The sequence below is a fragment of the Nymphalis io genome, chromosome 27 (genome assembly GCF_905147045.1).
Source record: "Nymphalis io chromosome 27, ilAglIoxx1.1, whole genome shotgun sequence".
NCBI lineage: Eukaryota > Metazoa > Arthropoda > Insecta > Lepidoptera > Nymphalidae > Nymphalis > Nymphalis io.
This window is the reverse complement of record NC_065914.1, coordinates 5,227,826-5,248,408: the sequence shown is the minus strand read 5'-3', so window position 1 is coordinate 5,248,408 and position 20,583 is coordinate 5,227,826. Positions and strand designations below refer to the sequence as shown.

The 20,583-nt window shown below is 36.0% G+C and overlaps 1 protein-coding gene across 2 annotated transcripts; it reads left to right on the top strand.

Moving 5' to 3' along the window:
* The first annotated feature begins 4,974 nt into the window (after positions 1-4,974).
* LOC126778897 (D-altritol 5-dehydrogenase-like) lies at positions 4,975-12,629 on the top strand. Of its 2 annotated transcripts, none has more exons than XM_050502649.1 (10): positions 4,975-5,127; positions 7,704-7,857; positions 8,516-8,627; positions 8,849-9,015; positions 9,129-9,230; positions 9,529-9,624; positions 10,158-10,235; positions 10,856-10,949; positions 11,548-11,655; positions 12,212-12,629. In XM_050502649.1, the coding sequence occupies exons 2-10, from the start codon at positions 7,830-7,832 to the stop codon at positions 12,324-12,326; spliced, it is 900 nt and encodes a 299-aa protein (XP_050358606.1). In that variant the 5' UTR covers positions 4,975-5,127; positions 7,704-7,829; the 3' UTR covers positions 12,327-12,629. The 2 variants fall into 2 exon arrangements, with proteins under 2 accessions (XP_050358606.1, XP_050358605.1); XM_050502648.1 differs by having other exon boundaries at positions 8,503-8,627.
* The last annotated feature ends 7,954 nt before the right edge of the window (positions 12,630-20,583 follow it).

Below are 20,583 nucleotides of genomic sequence, written 5' to 3'. Positions count from 1 at the left end.
CATTTTGTTTTTAATTCGCATTGAGAAACTTAGCAACTACAGATAAATCTGCTTGGAGACGTTTATGCGTTTGTAGTGGTGTGTTACATACAGTGAAATAAACCGAACCGTTCGAACTAGCTACCACGTACCATGAACTCTCGCATAAGTAGCAATGGAAGTGTAATTTTTTTTTTACCTTCCAAACCAACGCAAAATTACTAAGAATTGCTGTTTCGCGGTGTAATACCGTGATATTACCGTGTAATGAGTGGTACCAAGTCACCTTCAATCAACAGCCAATTGTTGTCCACTGCTGAACATAGGCCTCTCCCAAGGTGCGCCAAAGCTCACTGTCCTCCGCCTTCCGCATCCAGTTGGTGCCCGCCACCTTCTTAAGGTCGTCGGTCCGATTGCCGATTCGCGGTCTCCACTCTAGGACTCGTCTGCTCCAACGGCCATCGGTCCTACGACATACGTGACCAGCCCACTGCCACTTCAGCCTGCTAATTTTGCATGCTATGTCGGTGACTCCGGTTCTTTTCCGGATAATCTCATTTCTGATCTTATCCTTCAAAGATACTCCGAGCATAGCTCGCTCCATAGCACGCTGAGCGACTTTGAATTTGTGGACTAGTCCCGCAGTTAGTGTCCACGTTTCGGCACCGTATGTCATGGCAGGTAAGACGCATTGGTTGAAGACTTTCGTCTTCAAACATTGCGGTATAGACGACTTGAGGACTTGACGAAGGTTGCCAATTGCTGCCCATCCCAAGCGAATTCTTCGATCGGCTTCCTTCTCGAAGTCGTTCCTACCGACTTGTATTATCTGTCCTAGGTAGGTATATTCACTAACAACTTCGAGAGGTTTCCCCTCGACGTATATCGGTCCCGGCACGACATGCCTATTGAACATGACCTTGGTCTTGTCCAAGTTTATACCGAGACTGACACACCGGGAAGACTCACCTAGGCTACGCAGCATTTCGGTGAGTTGTTCCAGCGACTCTGCTATGATGACGATATCGTCGGCAAATCGAAGGTGTGAGATGTACTCGCCGTTTACATTGACTCCATACCTAGTCCAATCCAGCGTCTTGAAAACGTCTTCCAACGCGTTGGTGAACAATTTCGGGGTTATTACATCCCCCTGTTTCACCCCTCTGCGCAGTTGGATCGCCTTCGTCTTACAGTCCTGGATGTGGACAGTCATTGTAGCGGCGTTGTACAGACATCTCATTACCTCGATATATCTCCAGTCGATATGACATCTCTGCAATGAGTCGAGCACTGCCCAGGTTTCGATGGAGTCGAAGGCTTTCTCGTAGTCCACAAATGCCATACACAGCGGCTGATTGTACTCTTCTGTCTTCTGTACAATCTGCCGAACAGTATGGATGTGGTCCACGGTGCTGTAGCCTGATCGAAAGCCGGCTTGCTCTGGGGGCTGGAACTCGTAAAGTCGTCTGGCGAGACGGTTCGTGACGACTCTTGAGAACAGCTTATACACGTGACTCAGGAGGGAGATTGGTCTGTAGTTTTTCAAGAGGGTTTTATCACCTTTCTTTATGGATGACGGAATTAAAGAGGCTTGCTAGCTCTTTCAGGACCGGAGTCCCGCCTGCCTTAAGCAACTCTGTTGTGATTCCGTCATCTCCCGGAGCTTTGTTGTTTTTAAGCTGTTCTAGAGCCGCCCTAATCTCTCCTTGGTCAACGACCGGGAGCTCCTCGGAGTAATGGCGCATAAGAGGGGCGCGCTGGTCATCAATACTGATTCCCACGGGTTTATCCGATCTTGAAGACAACAACTGCCCATAAAACCTCTCTACTTCTCCGACAATCTCAGGCCTAGAGGTAACGACCCCACCATTTTCAGTTTTAAGTTTTGTCAGACGCGGCCTCCCAAACTTGCGAGCGATCACTTTCGATCCCCGATTTTGCTCAATCGCAGCCTTGATGGCACGGGTATTGGAGCGTCGGAGATCGCGTTGCGTCAGCGTTTTTATTGTTCGGTTTAAGGCCTTATCTGACAAAAACGATGGTAGTTCTCGTCGTTTTCTCATGAGCTCGAGTGTCTCAGCAGAGAGTTTTGGTGCGTTGTCTCTTCTCTGTGGCGGAAAACACTTGCGGGATGTGTTTTGCAGTATTTTGACCAGCGTGTCGGTTCTCTCATCAATGCTGCTTATGGTTTCCAACGCGGTGAATTGATTTTGAAGTTCCATTTGGAACTTTTCGGAGCCTTGAGCAGCTTGGAGCATGGTAGGCCGGAGAGTAGACCTCATCATTCTCGATCTTTCGGCTTTTAAGTTGATATTTAGAGTGCCTCGAACCAAGTGGTGATCACTTCCGGTATTAAACCTGTTGATTACTGAAACATCTCTAAATATGTGCCTTTTATTCGAAATGATAAAGTCCATCTCGTTCCTTGTCACGTTATCGGGGCTTCGCCAGGTCCACCTCCTCTGAGGCATCTTTTGAAAGAAAGAATTCATCAAAAAAAGCCCCTGCGCTTCGAGAAAGTTTACCAGCATTTGCCCCCTGTGATTTCTGCAGCCCAAGCCGTGGTCCGACTTTCGATTCACCGCTATCTTGTACTCCCACTTTAGCATTAAAGTCTCCCATAACAACATTGTAGTTGGCCTTCGAGGTGTCGTTGAGGGCCTTTGCGATGTCCTCGTACATCGCTTCGACCACATCATCAGAGTATGTCGAAGTTGGCGCATATACCTGTACGACCTTCAGGGAGTACCTGTCGGAAAGTTTTAGGACAAGGTACGCTACCCGGTTCGACACACTACTGATTTCCACAATGCTGCTAATGAGATCCTTTTTGACTAGAAAACCGACACCACCCTGGGAGAGGTTATCACCTTCGCGGAAGTAGAGTAAGTTACCGGACTCTAGAGTTATCGTGTCCTCCCCCTGTCTTCGGACTTCAGATAACCCCAGTATATGCCAGTTTATATGACTTAACTCTACTTCTAATTCGGCGAGGTGATGGTCCAGCCTCATCGAGCGTCCTTGTACGTTGCCATGTGAAGTCGTCTTATATGGTAGCCTGCCGTGAACCGGTGATTCTTAGCACCCCCTGCCCTGCCGATACCGCGACCGCTACCTTGGTCGGGCCTAGCGGGCTTGCCGGTAACTGGGGGCCTTTTTTTGGGCGCATCCGCCATTTAGGAGGGTTTGCTCATACTCGCCGCGCTGGGCAGGCGTGTTGGCGAGCGCAGTAGGGGGGTGAGATGTTTATGGGGGGGGACGCTACTGCCCATCCCCCCTTTTCCCCGTCCCTCAGTCGCCTCTTACGACACCCACGGGATGAGATTGGGGGAGTACTATTCTAAGCCGGTACTCCACGGCGAAGTCACCTTACGCCAAGTAAATTTTTATTAATCCGAAATTAATCTTTAATTAATAATTGAATCTCGTGCATTCGTTTATATACGTAACTTATGTATAAATTAACAAATAAACATGATAAGTATCAATCATAAACATGAATATATTATAGCAATTAATATTATGTTTGATAAGATATGGAGATATAACATCTGAATTACTAAATTAAATTATATATTTATTAAAATAGGCATTATGTACGTAGAAATGATTATGAAGGATTATCAACATATCAGAAACATCGCCAGGATACGTGTGTGTAAACCCGCATTGGAGCAGCGTGGCGGAATGAGCTCCGAACATTCTCGAAAGGAGTAGCCCGGAAGCGGGACAATTACAGGTTGTTACTTTACTTAATTATTTATGACAATTTAATTGATCATATTAACCTACAGATAATATTTAACATTGCATTTTCATTCGAAACATACAAAGCATTAGACAAAATAATGAAAACAATTATATTTAATGTCCATAAACAAATTAAGCTTACACTACGTGTCAATTTTGAATAAATTATGTCTTAAGAAAACAAAATTAATGAATAACAAGTGATATGTTCTGACTAGTATAGTAGGGTGACACTAATTCTAGGAACGTTACCGTAACCGTAACAGCCTGTGAATGTCCCACTGCTGGGCTAAAGGCCTCCTCTCCTCTTTTTGAGGAGAAGGTTTGGAGCTTATTCCACCACGCTGCTCCAATGCGGGTTGGTGGAATACACATGTGGCAGAATTTCAGTGAAATTAGACACATGCAGGTTTCCTCACGATGTTTTCCTTCACCGTAAAGCACGAGATGAATTATAATCACAAATTAAGCACATGAAAATTCAGTGGTGCTTGCCCGGGTTTGAACCCACGATCATCGGTTAAGATTCACGCGTTCTTACCACTGGGCCAAATTCTAGGAACGTATATTAGTATTATTACCGGATATGACCGGACAACGCATAAATCGGACACGCAAAAGTCCAAACGTCGGTTAGTTCATTAGTCCGATTATAAGAGAGCTTCAAACTACTATATATTTGAAGGAGGGCAGACAGTTAAAAATGCATGTATCACAGGCAAAACCGATGCCTCGACTACATCTTCTGGATTAAGTTTTATGTATATTGTTTCAATAGTTCAGTTAGTGTAGTTTAGTTAGACACTATTAAAGAAAACATCTTCTCATTTAGTAAATATAATTACTCAACACGCTGTGACGCAGCTGTGGTGATTTGAAATCGCCTCGAGAGGAGAGAAAGCATAGGTCCAGCAGTGGTACGTTTACAGGCTGTTCAATTATTACCACTGTCAAACATAGTCTGTGGTTAAACTTGAAGAACAATAATAAATTTAATTCGACATTTCTTAGTATTTTTTATTGCTGATCTTTGTAGGAATTTAAGAAAACATAGATGACAAGTATATAGAGAAACATTAATTCTATGTATTAGCTGCTAGACGCAATTTCGCCAGTGTTAACTTTACTGCTCCGCACATATAGACTGTAGCATGTTATATATACTCTGTGACCTTTCTCAATAAACGGGCTTTATAATATCAAAACAATTTGTCAAATCGGACACTTTTCCTTAGCGAGTTTCAAACAAACAAACTCGTCATCTTTATATAGATTGTTTGTACTCAAACCTAATCAGAATTTCATGGACACAATCGCTTAATTCCGCAATGCTATTTACATTACGTCTCCCACAGTTTCGTTTAGTTAAAGTGCATTCAAGAAACAGGACGATACTGTGTAAGTTGACTCATTGTGTTACCTTGGCCATTCTTGTAATATTAAAAAAAAGTTACGTATTTTTTTAGTAATTTAAATTTCGAACGAACTATTGCTATTTGATGCGTTTTCTTAACTTTTTATAATGTATAAATGAAGCAACTGTACTAACGTTTGAATCCATAATTAATTTATCATTTTAAAATCAATATATTTATTAAAATAGTTTATTATTATAGTATCACAATATACATAACGAAATATTAAGAATTGTATTTTGCATTAATATAAATTACGGGCTATGCTTTTTTTTAATGTTTTTTTTTCAAATGAATCTGGTCTTAAGCTGTTATTTATATATAATTTATTTATTACACAAGGGAGATAGATGACTATTCTTAAAGTAGGAAAACAATGTTGTTTAAAAGAGATAGAATGCTGTTTTCTGTATCGCATATTATACTTTTTGAGTGTTTATAACGGTGCGTTAGATAAGACGTCATTGCGTTATATAAGCATTACATATCTTTAAACTTATGTTATTTATATTGATTAATATGCATTTATTGTCACTACTTAAATAATTGTTATGTATTATTATAATAAATAATATCGATTAATATTAGAAGTGAAATAAAACATTGAACGACAATAGTTAAGACAGGCTTTGAAACTGCGCCTAGGGGGGTTCACAGTACCCTGGGAACCCACCCTAGAGAATGGAGGCCCGCATAGGCGGGCCGGCCGTCAGAGCGCCACGCTAGCATGCAAAAGCGATCCCGTGGCGCTCCTCGTTAAGACGCAAAGGGTACCGCTGGTTTTTTAGTGGGTATTCCGATGTTCGGGGTGCACTCGGCGCCTTGGACACCGGCGAGCCCCACATACCCCCCCACTGTTCGTGGGGGAAACGCGTAACACGTTTTTCCAGCGATAAAAAAAAAAGAAAAAAAAACTTTGACTTTAACACCTCACTTATTGACGCTTTTAAAATTTAGAATATAAGTTATCGAAATAGTAATTATATCACATAAATCATACTACGAATCGATTAAACGGTATTAGACTGACCGGTTGGCGTGGTTGGTAGATACTTGCCTTTCACGCCGAAGGTTGTGGGTTCGATTCCCACCCAGGACAGACATTTGTGTGCATGAACATTCTATATGTACTTACAAAAAAAAAATATTGTAGTATATGTAGTATATCAGTTGTCCGTTTCCTAACTAAACTAAGCAGAGCTCGCAGTTTGGGATCAGATGGCCGTGTGCGAATAATGTCCCAGCTTATTATTATTCAGGATATTACGAATAAAAATTAAGAAAAACCTAAATATTCTATATTCAGATATCACGATATAAAATCGGCATTGTACAAAATCAATTTGAATTTAAAATTACGCCCTGTTCGAATTGTAGATTCTCTAAGAACAGACGAAAAGTCAGAAGTTATTATATTTTATTAATTAAAAAATATACAGGGATATACTATAATTAAATTTTGTATAACGTATATGAACAACAAACGCATACTAACTCCAAGCTTTTTTATCTTCTAGATAATCTTATTTAATTTTTAATTAATAAGCCTTATTTATTAAAATTTAACTAAAATAAAATATACATTAATTTATTTTTTAATATGGTCTGAAGTTGGCGCCGTAGGCAGTAACTCTGCCTTTCGCTTGTGGTTGCGGGTTAGATTCCGGTCCTTAGTCTTATGGGTGGGTGGCTTGGGTGTTTTATATAAAAAGTATTTATTATGTATAAATACATTTATCTAAAATTAAAATATATGAATACGTATATCAATCCGCTGTTACCTTATTATTATGTTACACAGGTATTAACTTGCTTACCATAAAACTGACCGTGTTTTAAACAAAAATATATTATATCATTGTAATATTAAGGAATATCCTGCTCTAGGAAGGATGTATTGCCATAGTGAAATCGAAATTTTTATATTACATCTTCACATCTCTTGTCTATACGTTTGTATTGAAATCATCGTTATAGTCAAAGTCAAAGTCCAAAATCTTTATTCAATATAGAAGCGTTAGACTTACTTATTGATTGTCATAAATCTACCACCGGCTCGGAAATAAAGAACTCAGACCTGAGAAGAAACGGCGAAAGAAACTCAGAGGATTTTTTATGTTGTTATGCTATTGATCAATTGTTTTTAAATTTAACTAAAAGTGAGTTCAGACTGTTCAACTATCTGTTGATTTATCAGTTGAATTATGAACACGAATTAAGGACACGGAATCCCTTTATCTTCGTTTAAGATCCGCATATACTACCCACTGAAACATCCTGGCTCAATTGAATGAACTGGGACCGATCCTACTAACAAACTGTCACTTTATCGTAATCGAATCGAAACGTCGTTGTTTTTAACCGTTATACTATCCTTTAATTAAATTGTCGACTATTTGCATAAAATTTAACACTTAAGTTCGGTTTTGATATAACGGCATATGTTAACATCATATCGGTTCGGTTCCGATGCGAATAAATATTGAATCGGCAAAGTTGGATTGGAATTGAATCGGGAACATATCGCAATCGTTATTGGCCTATTGTTTAAATTTACAGATAACCGAAAATGAAAGCTGTAGTTTTTGACGGTAAAACCCTAACTCTGAAGTATGATGAGAATTATCCGATGCCAACGATTGTGAACGAGACGGACGTCATCGTTAAGGTTGAATATTCTGGAGTATGTGGAACCGACTTGCATATTATTCAGGTAAATCAAAATAAAAGTATTGAATTGAAGTAAGTTTCTTAGCTTATCTGTTAAACGTCAACTGACGTAACTATAATTTAGAAAATACAGATAATTAAAAAAAGATTACTTAATGTAAACTAAAATAATTCATTAATATAATAATAATATTAATGATATCATTTTTTAACAACTCAACTTATTTTTAAGTAATTAATAGTCTTACTTTTAAAAATCACTTGCCTATAGTTAAACATTGATTTATCTCTTTCTGTCATTATTTATTTGACATTTGAAAGAAGAAGACAGAGCATTGTTTAACTAAAAACCCGCTAAACGTTTATAAATCAGGCAGTAATAATCTCGCGTATATACAATATATACAAGCGTAATCTCGCTTCTCTTTCAATCCTGTGCCGTCTGACAGGGAGAAATAATAACCGTTCCGTATATCGCCAATGTCATGGGATGTCATGTGAGATGTCCTTTGTGCCTGTAGTTACACAGGCTCAGTCACCCTTCAGCCGGAACACAACAATACTTAGTATTGCTATTAAGCGGTAAAATATCTGATGAGTGGATGTGGTTCAAACCCAGGCGAGCTTGCAGACAACCATACCAAGCAATAATTTAAGAATGCTTATTAATGTATAGATATTTCAATAGGGTGAATTTCCAGCTTCAAAAGAACGTCCACTGCCTCTGGGTCACGAATTCAGCGGCGTGGTCCATCAAGTGGGCAAGCGGTCCATATTCAAAGTGGGCCAGAAAGTTGCCGTCGATCCTAATCGGTGAGTTGTATTTTTGGGTAGAGGTATATGCAAGACGGTTGGGTACGTACCAACATATCTTCTACCGCTAAGCAGTAGTTCTTTTAATTGTGGATTTAAAGGACAATTAGGACAATTTTAGTGCATGCTAAATGGCCGTTATGACCGTTTACCATCAAGTGGTCATTGGCCAGGCTGACTACATATTTTAATTATAAAAAAAACTTTTTCCTTTTTTTTAGAGCGTGCAACCTTTGCGAATTTTGTCGTGACGGTAAATACCAGTACTGCCTAACTGGTGGTAAAAATACTATCATCGGTATATGGAGAGATGGTGGCTGGGCACAGTATGTGCGGTGCCCTGAGGATCAAGTATTCGCATTGCCTGATGGGATGACTACCGAGCATGGTGGGTTTTTATTAAAAATAAAATATTAAGTACCAAAGTGAATGTCCGTCAGCTGGGCTAAGACCTCCACTCCATTCGAGGAGGTTTGAAGTTGTTGTTGTTCTTTCTTTCAGGTGGTCTCTGCGAGCCATATTCATGTGTCACGCACGGCTTTGATCGAGCCTCCCCTCTCCCCGTCGGGACGAAGATTTTGATCATCGGTGCTGGTATTATCGGTAATAAATAGAAAATGATTTTAATAAATATACACTGACACCACCAATTTTCTTATTTTTTTGTTGGTGAGTATGTAAAAAGTGTTCGAAAGATGCAAGTTCATGTAATGACATTTACCTCAAATTTTCTATAATGGTTGTAGTTGAATTTTGAGCACTGAGCGAACAGTATCCTTAATTTATCCACCAATCATGTAAAATTGCGATATTATGAGATCGTGGCTCCTGGATTGTTTTCCTAGTTAGAATGATCATTCGTGTAAGTCATTACAAAAATTATATATTTTTTTGTTTCAAGGCAATTTCTGGGTAACTACTCTTCATCTTCAAGGTCACAGAGATGTAACAGTGTCCGAGATGAATAAATCTAGACTCGATATCGTCAAAGGCTTAAGTAAGTACAATTGTAATAAAATACATAAAGAAAACCATTTTCCTAAAAGGTACAGATTTAGTAAAGTACCAGATTCGAAGATCTCCTCTCCTTTTGAGAGGTAGAAAACGTGTTGCTTCAAAGGAAATTGGTGGAAACACATGTGGAAGATTTTCACACGACTTTTACAGGTTTCCTTACGATGTTTTCCTTCAGCGCTGAGCACAAAATAAATAAACATAAACTTAAATTTATCATTTGATAATTGAGTGGTGCGTGTATAGGTGTGAGCCCGCAATCATCTAATTTTTGGGTCATTCCAGCTCGTATAATCTCAATATTGACCAACGAAGCTGATGGAACACAAGAGCGGTTTATGATTCTGGTAATATTTGTAGACGAAGATCACATACCTTTTTATCGCATTATTAAAAGAGGACGAAGGCAGTTATAAAAACAACTGACAAGCAAACAATGAAATTGAGAAACTTGCATTGCAAAAAAAAATTAATGTATTTTTTTTATTGTTTATAAGAACTTTCTCTGTCTTGTAGACACCGGTTACAGACTGATCACACCAGATGTTTTAGGCGTGGAAAAACAACTCTATGACGTTATTGTCGACTGCACAGGTGAATAATTTCTTTCATTTACAATATTTCGACCAATTAAAAACCAGAGCGAACCAGTTTTTATTAAAATTGGAAACTAAGGCTATTTTTTTCTTTTAAATGTTCTAATACAAACACGTAGTGTAATAGTTCCTCGTCGTCTTAGTGATTTCATTTAATTTAAACATAACCCTCGGAGGTTAGACAGTGCGCATTTAATAATTGATGAAGCGATATTAAACTTCGTTGAATACGTCAATTGTTGTTCACGTGATGAAACGAATTAATACTTACATTTCCGTACATTTTTGGGCTTTGAACAAACGAAATTTGCAATCTCTATATGAATGCTAAGTTCCGGTAATGTTATATGTTTTGTTATTATGTTGTTTTTTTTTAAATGTTAGTAGACATTGTTATAATTACGAATAGTACAGTCATAATATTATTATATCTAAAAACAATTAAGAAATATTTTATATTTTAACATTAACAGTTAAAAATAGTTACTGTAGAAATCGTGACCGCGTGGATTGGTGGCAAAAATGCTGGCAGCATTTCCCATTTAAATATATTTGTTACTATTAAATTTTACATGAAATAATAAGATGCTTAAATTGATTAAACTATTTATGTTTTAGGTGTCGGTAAAGTTATGGAGACAAGTTTTAAATATCTGAATAATGGTGGTAAATACATATTGTTCGGATGTTGTCCCCCCACGCATCAGGCTTCGTGAGTATACAAATATTTAAGAATTAAATAATATGTAAATACTTCTCCGTTGCCGGCCTTTTTGGATCAAAATTATTATATGACTTTTTCTTTATAATTAATTTTCTTATAAGTTATGGTTCGTTCTAGATGTAGGTTGTTATATCATGTTCGATTAGCTCTCATATATTTATATACCTTTATAAATAAAAACAAACCATTCAAGGGCGAGTCGGAGTCTTGTCAAGACATGATATCGTTTTTCGTAAAAATTTAAAGGAATTCATGAATTCCGTGTAGATTTTGAATGTATTCTTTCCTTTCTTTGTAATTGCGGCATTATCGTAAAAATATTTATCCTACAACATTTTTTATTGTATGTAATAATCACACATCTGATCTGATCGTCATACTGTCAATATAACGGGATAAACCGCGTTTATCCAGAAGATATTCACTCTTTCTTTAAATAGTACATTCAGTATTCATGTTGATAATATAGAAACCCTATATATTATTCAGGATATATATACATTGGAAGAGCATGGCTATTAGCAGCAGAAGGCGAACCAAGAAAGCGCTTCTCGCAAATAATTGAAGTTAATTAAACAAATTTCAGATTAAATCCATTCGATATCTACAACAGGGAGTTGAGTTTGATCGGTGTTAAGATAAATCCATTCAGCTTCCCCAGAGCCCTTGGTTTGTTGAAAGCTATGGGGGAAAGGTATGTATTTTTTAACATAAATTTGCTTGCCGGTAAAACTTAGCATATTTTTTTGTTCCACTCGGTGCTTTTACCCTTTCTACATACCCCTAGCTTCTTTTAGTGGCTAGTTTATAAGGTTCTATAAACTAGTCACTAAAAAAAGGAAATAAGGACTTAAACACAAACGAGGCGGTTTGTCAACAGGCTAAGGGAGCAACAATTACACTGCAAAAAATATGTTGCTTAGTATAGACAGTTGCTCAATATATGTATATTGTAGAAAAAAGTATGTACCATGTTATATACTTGTATTTTACTAGTTTATTTAGCCTGAAAACTAATTGAACACTAAAATAAATGTGTAATATATTAGTCAATTAGATTTTGTAATTTTAAAAACGAATCAAACATTTGAAACAAATTAAGAAACCAAATATAACACAAGGTAAACATGCTGCGGAGAAATTTACTTTAAAAAGAAACCTAGCCAACTAGACCACGCCAATGACGTCAAATAGCAAGGTATCAACGAATAGACGACATCGCATCTAATATTTTGTATATATTTTTCTAGGTATCTCAACTATGAGAAATTGGGAATAAAAACGTACCCCCTGTCGTCCTATCAAGATGCATTGAAAGATTTGAAGACTGGAAAAATATCGAAAGCTGTTTTCAAAGTCGAGTGATCCTTTTGTGATCCGCGCAATCTATGTTTGCCGGTCTGAAGTTGGCTCCGAAATTCGTTTGCACATGTTGAATTTTTTTCCTGTTTTTCATTTTAACTGTGTCCCCTTCTTTCGAACGTCAAATCAGTAATGACAGAAAGAGAGAAATGAATATTTAACGAAAGAGCTAAACTTTTATAAATAACGTACATATATTTGCAAATTGACTGATATCCGACCGGCCAACCTAAGTCGCGAATGATATTATTTCATAATATAATCGTGTGTGAATTAATTTATTAAATAAATAAAATACATAAATAACGTTTTGATTTATTTGTTTATAAAAACGTTTCTTTATATTTTTTAATATTCTATTTGAAGTATATATTTAAGCTATATATGGAAAACCATTAACAACTGTGTTTTAACTATTAATCATTGATGGTTACGGTACGTTTTTCTTCGAGAACCGAGACCGACCCGTGAATATAAACTGAATTTTAAACGAAAATTTAAGAAGATGCTTGGTGGAAGGTCTTCGTGCCAGCCCGAAGGTACCACCTCGCAGTGACGTAGCATAGATTTTTTATTCGTTTGTTTTAACATATACGTTGTTCAAATGTCAACAAATGACATTTTCACTTATCAGGTTAGTGTTATTGAATAAGACTTTTACAGCGTTAAGCGTCAATGGCCAAAATAAGGGGACGGCAAAATTAGGATAAGCACCGGGCGCTAGCGACCTATGCTTTGCCATTGCCCAATCGTCATATTTTACCACAAAACGGCAATACATAGTATTGTTGTGGTTTCAACTGTGAGTGAGCCAGTGTAATTTAAGGCACAAGGGACATAACATCTTAATTGCAAAGCTTGGTTGCCCGTTGAAGCTGTAAGGAATGCAATGTCTATGGGCGGAGACAATTTACCATCAGGCTTAGGTAGCCTTTTTAGCCTTGTAAGAAAATAAACGCATTATATTAAGCGACACTTTTTATGTCTTCTTGAACTACTTTCCAATACATAAATATGATATATATGTGTACATAGCGTTCAAAGTTTGTTATACATTAAAGAGATCACTCGAAAGCATCTTGTCGTGGGCGGAACAATGGTCTTCAATGGAATCGTTATTTTTGACACACTAACATTTGAAAATAGAACACCTGCATTATTTGGTGAAAGAATTAAATTGAGTCCAATCATTTGTCAATAGATGGCGTTGCCCTCGTTTAGAAGGTTTTTATTTATTATAACTCTATTAGTCTACGCGGCGCACGCAAGTTCAGCTCCCATTGGGAAGTCGGCATTAGTTTTTCTGATAATTTTAACAATCATCGTCATGTTTCAGCTTATTTACACAAAACATTAATCATACACCTATGTTATTATGACGTCATCTGACGTTCGAAATCTTGCACCTACTCGTTTGACACTTGAAGTCTCAGCCTCTTCCGTGTACCGAGCGCTAAGATGTTAAGACTGGTAAGCAGAGAAGTATGTACACCAATATTGTTTTGCAATTGCTCTGAACAATTTCTCTGGTTTACTTGAGAAGGTGAGTAAGTCAGTATTAATAACAAGAGGTAATTTATAACATCCCACGTAGTGACGATGTACGGAATAGTGAATATCGCTCATTGTGACCGTTTACCACGAGATGACTGTCACTATACACTTGACTGTCAGCGTTGCTACAACAATACTAAGCATTGCTGTTTAGCGGTAGAATATCTGACGAGAGAGTGGTACCTACCCAGACGGGTACATAGGCCTACTAAGTAATTTATAAAGTCTCATCCTCATCTTCGTTATTTCCAAAGTCAACCTTGTATTTTATAACAAAGATTTAAGCCACATGTCGTGTATTATCAAGTATGGACGATTCAGATTCATATTTTCCGTATAAGGAAAACATGGCGGCCCACTTTCGTTATGATAATGGTATGAATCACTGATGACATTTCGGTACGATTTAACTGTACCGAGATCCGATCTGTATGCGGGCAGGGGGGCCGAACTATTGGTAACACGTTTTATTGCTTTGATCCTGTCATTTTAATATATAACTCCTCTTTTAATTACTTTTTTTCAAATAAAATTGTAACTAAAAATGTGCATGTGCCCTGTCTTCCAAAATGTGTTCAATATCAATATCGGGATGGTACTAAAGAGATAATACTCAATTGGGGCTATACTTAAACCAATGCTAAAATAATAATCAATATTGTTTTTTAAAGAAAAAAAGCCATACTCGAACGTACAATATATATATATAATGTAATGTAATATATATATGTAATGTAATTAATAACACATAAAATAAGGACTTCCGTTTTTGAAGTCGATTAAAGGCCTGATAGTTTTACTGTTATATAAAATTCCATGAGCAGACATTATATTGAGTTTGAAGTTTATCACGGTTATGAATATTAAAAGAAAAACTTATTGTTATTTAAAAACGCCTTAATTTTATTTGACCAATGAAAAATTTACAAACCCTGCCAAAGACAATACATTCTGTTAAGATGATCGCTGCATATTTTAAAAAGTCGACATGAATTTGAAACCTATTTACTAAAAGCTGCTAAGGATATATCATTACATTCAAAGTCTAAGGATTTTTTTTTATAAAATATCTACATTTACTTCGGTTGGTGGCTTTGTGCAACTCCACCTGAGTAAGTACCACCCACTCATCAATTCTACCGCTAAACAGCACTACTCAGAATTGTGTTACGGTTTGAATGGTGAAGCAATGCGTTTACACGGTATTGTATAAACTTCCAACATCCCGACTTCGGGCTGCTACTGCGGATTTTTCGTAAGAAAAACCGAATAACTTTTCATTGGCCCGACTTGGTATTTGAAACCAGAACCTCGTGATCTCCGGGCGTATATCTAGCCACTAAACCAACGAGGCAGTAAAGTTAATATTAATATTGACCTTAATACATATTAATTCAATTATATATTAACTTTATTTTAATATATAATTGAAATATTTTTCCTCATTACGAAAATTGAAAGTTACAATTCCAATAACTCACTTATGCATTCAAACTCTGAGTCAAAATAAAGTATAATAATAATATAATATAATAAATTTATTTATTATCTCCCACAGATAATTAATTATGTTTACATTTTTTTTATATATTAATAATAAATACAGTTGTACGTGGGAGGCAGGAGCCCAAACTAGATTGCCCTGTACTAAGAGTCTCTTGGCTCCCCCTCTTGGGTCAGGAACTATTTATTTATTGAATTTTATAGTAAATAGGAGAATGACTAAAGCTTTTACAATATATTATCGAGTAATAAGTACTTATGCTAATAATAAAAAGATAATGCATGAATATATTTCGTTACACGATATGAATCGTTAAGAAACACAGTAATTACTCTATATACATTACACCTTATTTATCATATATACATACTATAACTACTATATACAAATTAATTTAAATACATATATATATATATATATATATATATACAAATTTACATATACAAATTAATTTTCGACAGGTGGGGATACTTACCACTATACTACCGAGGAAAAAGTCGAGATGGCCCAGTGGTAAGAACGCGTGAATCTTAACCGATGATCGTGGGTTCAAACCCGGGCAAGCACCACTGAATTTGCATGTGCTTAATTTGTGATTATATTTCATCTCGTGCTTTACGGTGAAGGAAAACATCGTGAGGAAATCTGCATGTGTCTAATTTCACTGAAATTCTGCCACATGTGTATTCCCCCAAGCCCGCACTGGAGCAGCTTGGTGGAATAAGCTCCAAAACCTTTTCCTCAAAAAGGGAGAGGAGGCCTTCAGCCCGGCAATGGGACATTAACAGGCTGTTACGGATACATATTTTGCATGAGAATTTAGGAATAATAACTGCGCGCTGTTTTCTCCTAATGAATATTATAAATGACTTAAGAGTATATTTATCAAAAGAATAAAATTCACTTGCATGAGATAAATATATAACTAGATAGAATATAATATAAGTTATATATTATTATAGTAGTTAAAAAGCAGAGATCAGCCAGTGGTAAGAAGGCGTGTATCTTAACCGGAATTTTCTGGTTTTCTGTAGTTGACTACATACCATGTATTATCATGTGCTTAATTTATGTTATAATTCATCACGTGTTCGATATAGGAAAACGTCTTGATAACCTGCATGTGTCGGATAAAAGTCTGTATTTGATCCAACCCGCATTGGAGCAACTACGTAAGATAACCTTCAAAATTGTTTCTCAAAAGAAGAAGAGGCCTTAACCTAGCAGTGATATTCATAGGCTGTTTTTTATTATTAAAATATTTCTAACACATCCACTCATAAATACATATAGCCATAATAATCTAATGTGACACATTTCCAGACTGCGAGCTGCTACTGAGAATCTTCGATAGAAAAATTCATAAACTTTTAATCAGCCCGACCTCAAAACAAACGCCATTTGAATAGGTAGGCGGACGAACAAATGGGCCATCTGATGGTAAGAAATTTTAACCATCGCTTACACCGCCAATGTACCACCTACCTTGGGAACTAAGATGTTGCATTCCATGTCTGTAATTACACTGGCTCACTCACCCGGAATACAACAGTAAATACCAAGTACTGCTATTTTGCGGCAGAATATCTGGCGTGTGGGTGGTACCTACCCAGACGAGCTTGTACAAAGCCCTACCACCAGTAAACGCGTCATCAGCGCGTGATTTCAACGCAAAATGTTGTTATTTTACTTTCGTATAAGCTTTAATTAAACCAATAATCGCAATAAACGCACACACAGATAGCAGATTCATATTGCGGTGTTTTAGCATTGTCGCTAAATAATAGAATCTGATGCAATATTTAATTTTTAATAGTAAGCAGTTAAGTGTTGGGGTTGGTAGCGTCGGCACAAAAATAACAATTCAGTTTTTTTTTGATGAAACTCTGTTGGATGCAATGCTATGTAGCATAACGCCGCCAAAGTTGTATGCTAATTACGTTGTATCCATGTGTTATGTAATTTTCTTTTTTTAATTTTTGTGGCGTACAATAAAGTATAAAGTTGCAAGATCGAGTTGTATGAGTTTGAGTGTTTGTCAAAAAGAGTTTTTATTCTCATACATGTATAGAGTTGCAATTGGTTTACTAAGCAATTATTTAGATAAATAGCTTTGTTACAAATAATACTGAGTTACAAGTACACATAAACTAAAAGATAGATTGATAATAAAATAGATTTGTTTATTGTTTGTAATTTTCCATGTAGGTATATTTATTAAGCTATGTTTTTAGTGAAAGTGCGAAGTCAGGTAGCTAGTAAAAATAGAATATGATTTATTCGAACGAAGTCTTTTGCTTGTTTTGTACATTTTTTTTAACTTGTTCAATCTCTGATCTAATCTACTAGGTTATCGGCCCATTTTTACAAATAAAAGAAAAACTTAAATAATTGTTTTTCACACTACGAAAATATATTAAAAAGTCGTAATCGATTCCGGAATATGACGTAATGAACATAGTTACATGATTTTGTGTATCGTGAAGATAATTTCGACGTATTTATGAAGTAAGTTTGCAATTGATATATATTTTTTTTCCTTTTTCGTTAATTAGTTATAATCCAGAGCACGACTTGATATACGAAGTGAATAAAAAAATAAATAAAGAACATTAAAATGTTTCTCTGCACGCTGTATTTATTCGGTGTGCGTCCTTTGCATATTAACACAGATTATGGGTCAAAGTTTTATAGATAACGCTAACAATGCATTTGAAATTAGAACAAGTGTTAAGGCGGTGGAAACCGGTTCGAACTGGTTTCATTTAAAGGTACGTTTCAATGGAATAAAAAATTATTTTTAAAATAATTTACAGTCATATGACAGTCAGTATTGCTTATGTACAGTATCTATTGAAATTACCTTAATTTGTTTTTAATATTTTAATATGTAAAGTCCTTTAGGAGTAAAGATAAATAAAGAACTTTGATCTTGAATTGACATGATATCATTGGTCGAGATCTTAAATAATCTGTGGTATTTATTATTAAAAAAAAAAAAAACAAAATATCTCGTTGAATTTCTTTCACCAGTTCTTTTCAGGGCTGGGTGTTTCTTTTCCGAACCGATGGCAGTTTCTAGTTTGACTATCAACAGGTAAATGTAATGCTTCCATGTTGAATAAAGTAATTTGATATGTTTATGGATTCGATTACGGCATTTTTTCATGAATACATAATGAATTTAATTGTTTTTTTTATATTATATATTTGTTTACATTAACGACAACTAAGTATATAAAAAATAAAATAAAACATAGCTATTGTAAAAATTACAGCCACTGAACTCTGATAAGAATGCTAACAGCATTTCCCCGTTGCCCCGTACCCTTCTGGGCGAAACATGACCCAGCCCTTCTATTACCAGTGTAGGGAAGAAAATTTTAATTATATAAATTTAATTGTATTTTAATAATATACTTATGTTATAATAACTACCGAGTTTCTGGGCGGTTATTATGGTTAGGATTCCGAACCGACGGTACTAGACCAGTGGCTGAAATTCGACTTTTTTTTTAAATAGGTTTGCGGACGCACTTGTAAGCCATCTGACGGTAAATGGTCAATCGCCCATTGGCGCTGTAAGAATTAGTAACCATTGTTTACGTAGTCAATGTGCCACCAACCTTGGGAACTTAGACGTTATATCCCTTGTGTCTTAAGTTAAACTGGCTCACTTGATACCGAAAGGTCATCATTTAGGTTATTAGGATTTTTTACTTGGTTGGCACCAAGTAAAAAATCCTAATAATTATTGAAAATTTGAGGAAATTTATATGAATTTGCATGTCTCGAATATTCTTTTTTTATTATCTTACTTCCTATTTTTTCTTATTAACAACACCAATACTCGTCAATAGCTTCCTAACAAAAAATAGCAGAACTGGTTGAGAAACTGAAAGATATGCTGAACGGTTTTGTCTTTATATACACTTTTTATTGACGGCGTCTTTGGTCTAGTGGCTAGATATAAGGCCTCAGATCCCGAGGTCTAAGGCACCCCAATAGCTCTGTTTGGTCAGCCAATACAGGGTTTCTCTATCGAAGATTTTCAGTACCAGTTCGGTCTGGAAGTTAGAAGTGTACGCTCGTCTGAACTCTTTTCGGTCATGTCGGTCATCCCATCGGATGATGAGAGTTAGGGAGCCAGTATTTCCGTATTATATACTATATACATTTTGAAATCGGCCGCCAAGTCCGTAATCGCAGGAGGACATCATTATCAGATCTTGTAAAATGTCGATACAAAATTTCTCTTCGAAATGAAATATATTTTGACAACAAAAAATAAAGTTAGAAAATTATTAAATGTGATTCTTTTTTTAAAAGTTTAATCAAAATAGGCGTATCCCTTAACACGAAGCAATAAACATGTCTTAGTCTACGGCGTAATTTTAAGTTATATCAATGAGTATTAACATAAATATGGAAATATGTGCTGACATTGTAACATATAACCGCACACGACATTTGTTTTGAATAGACGGTTTTATTTTATTTCATTTTTTATTCTGCCAAAGATGTCATAAATAAAAAAAAAAACAATATAATTTCATTTGAATTTCGATTTGATTTAATTTAAATTATTTTATGTAGTATAAATAAAGTGTAATGTCATGAAGCCAGCGCACGATGTAAATAATAAAATACATAACACAGCTATGTAGGTATGTTATAGATATAAGTATAGGATATACGTTTCGCTCGCGGATTCGAACGAGGCAGATGCTAGGTATTAAATAGTTTTCCTTTAGGTTTCAGCTTGGTTCATACAAAATTTCATCAAAATCGGTTTAGTGGTTTAGCCGTAAAAGCGAAACAGAAAGACAGAGTTACTTTCGCATTTATAATATTTGTACACAGATGATTTTTTTATAAGTATAATTAATATGGTAGAATAAACGAGGTATAATTTAAAAGCGTCCCAATATAAAACGCTTTGTAAGGTTCGAGGTCTATGTGACATATAAAACGAATTTAAAACATATCTTAAGACTGGTACGGTCAGCCAAAAAAATAAAATAAAGAGAAACACACAAATCTTATATATTTATATATGATTGGGTCCTTCGGGCTGATTTCCACCACAGCGGCCATTTTTAAAGGAGGCTAGCAAACTGCGCAGGTTATATTGTAGTACAAAAGTACACAATATGGGCAAACACAAGTGCTTCGATATCTCTCATAATTCGGAAAGAGTTC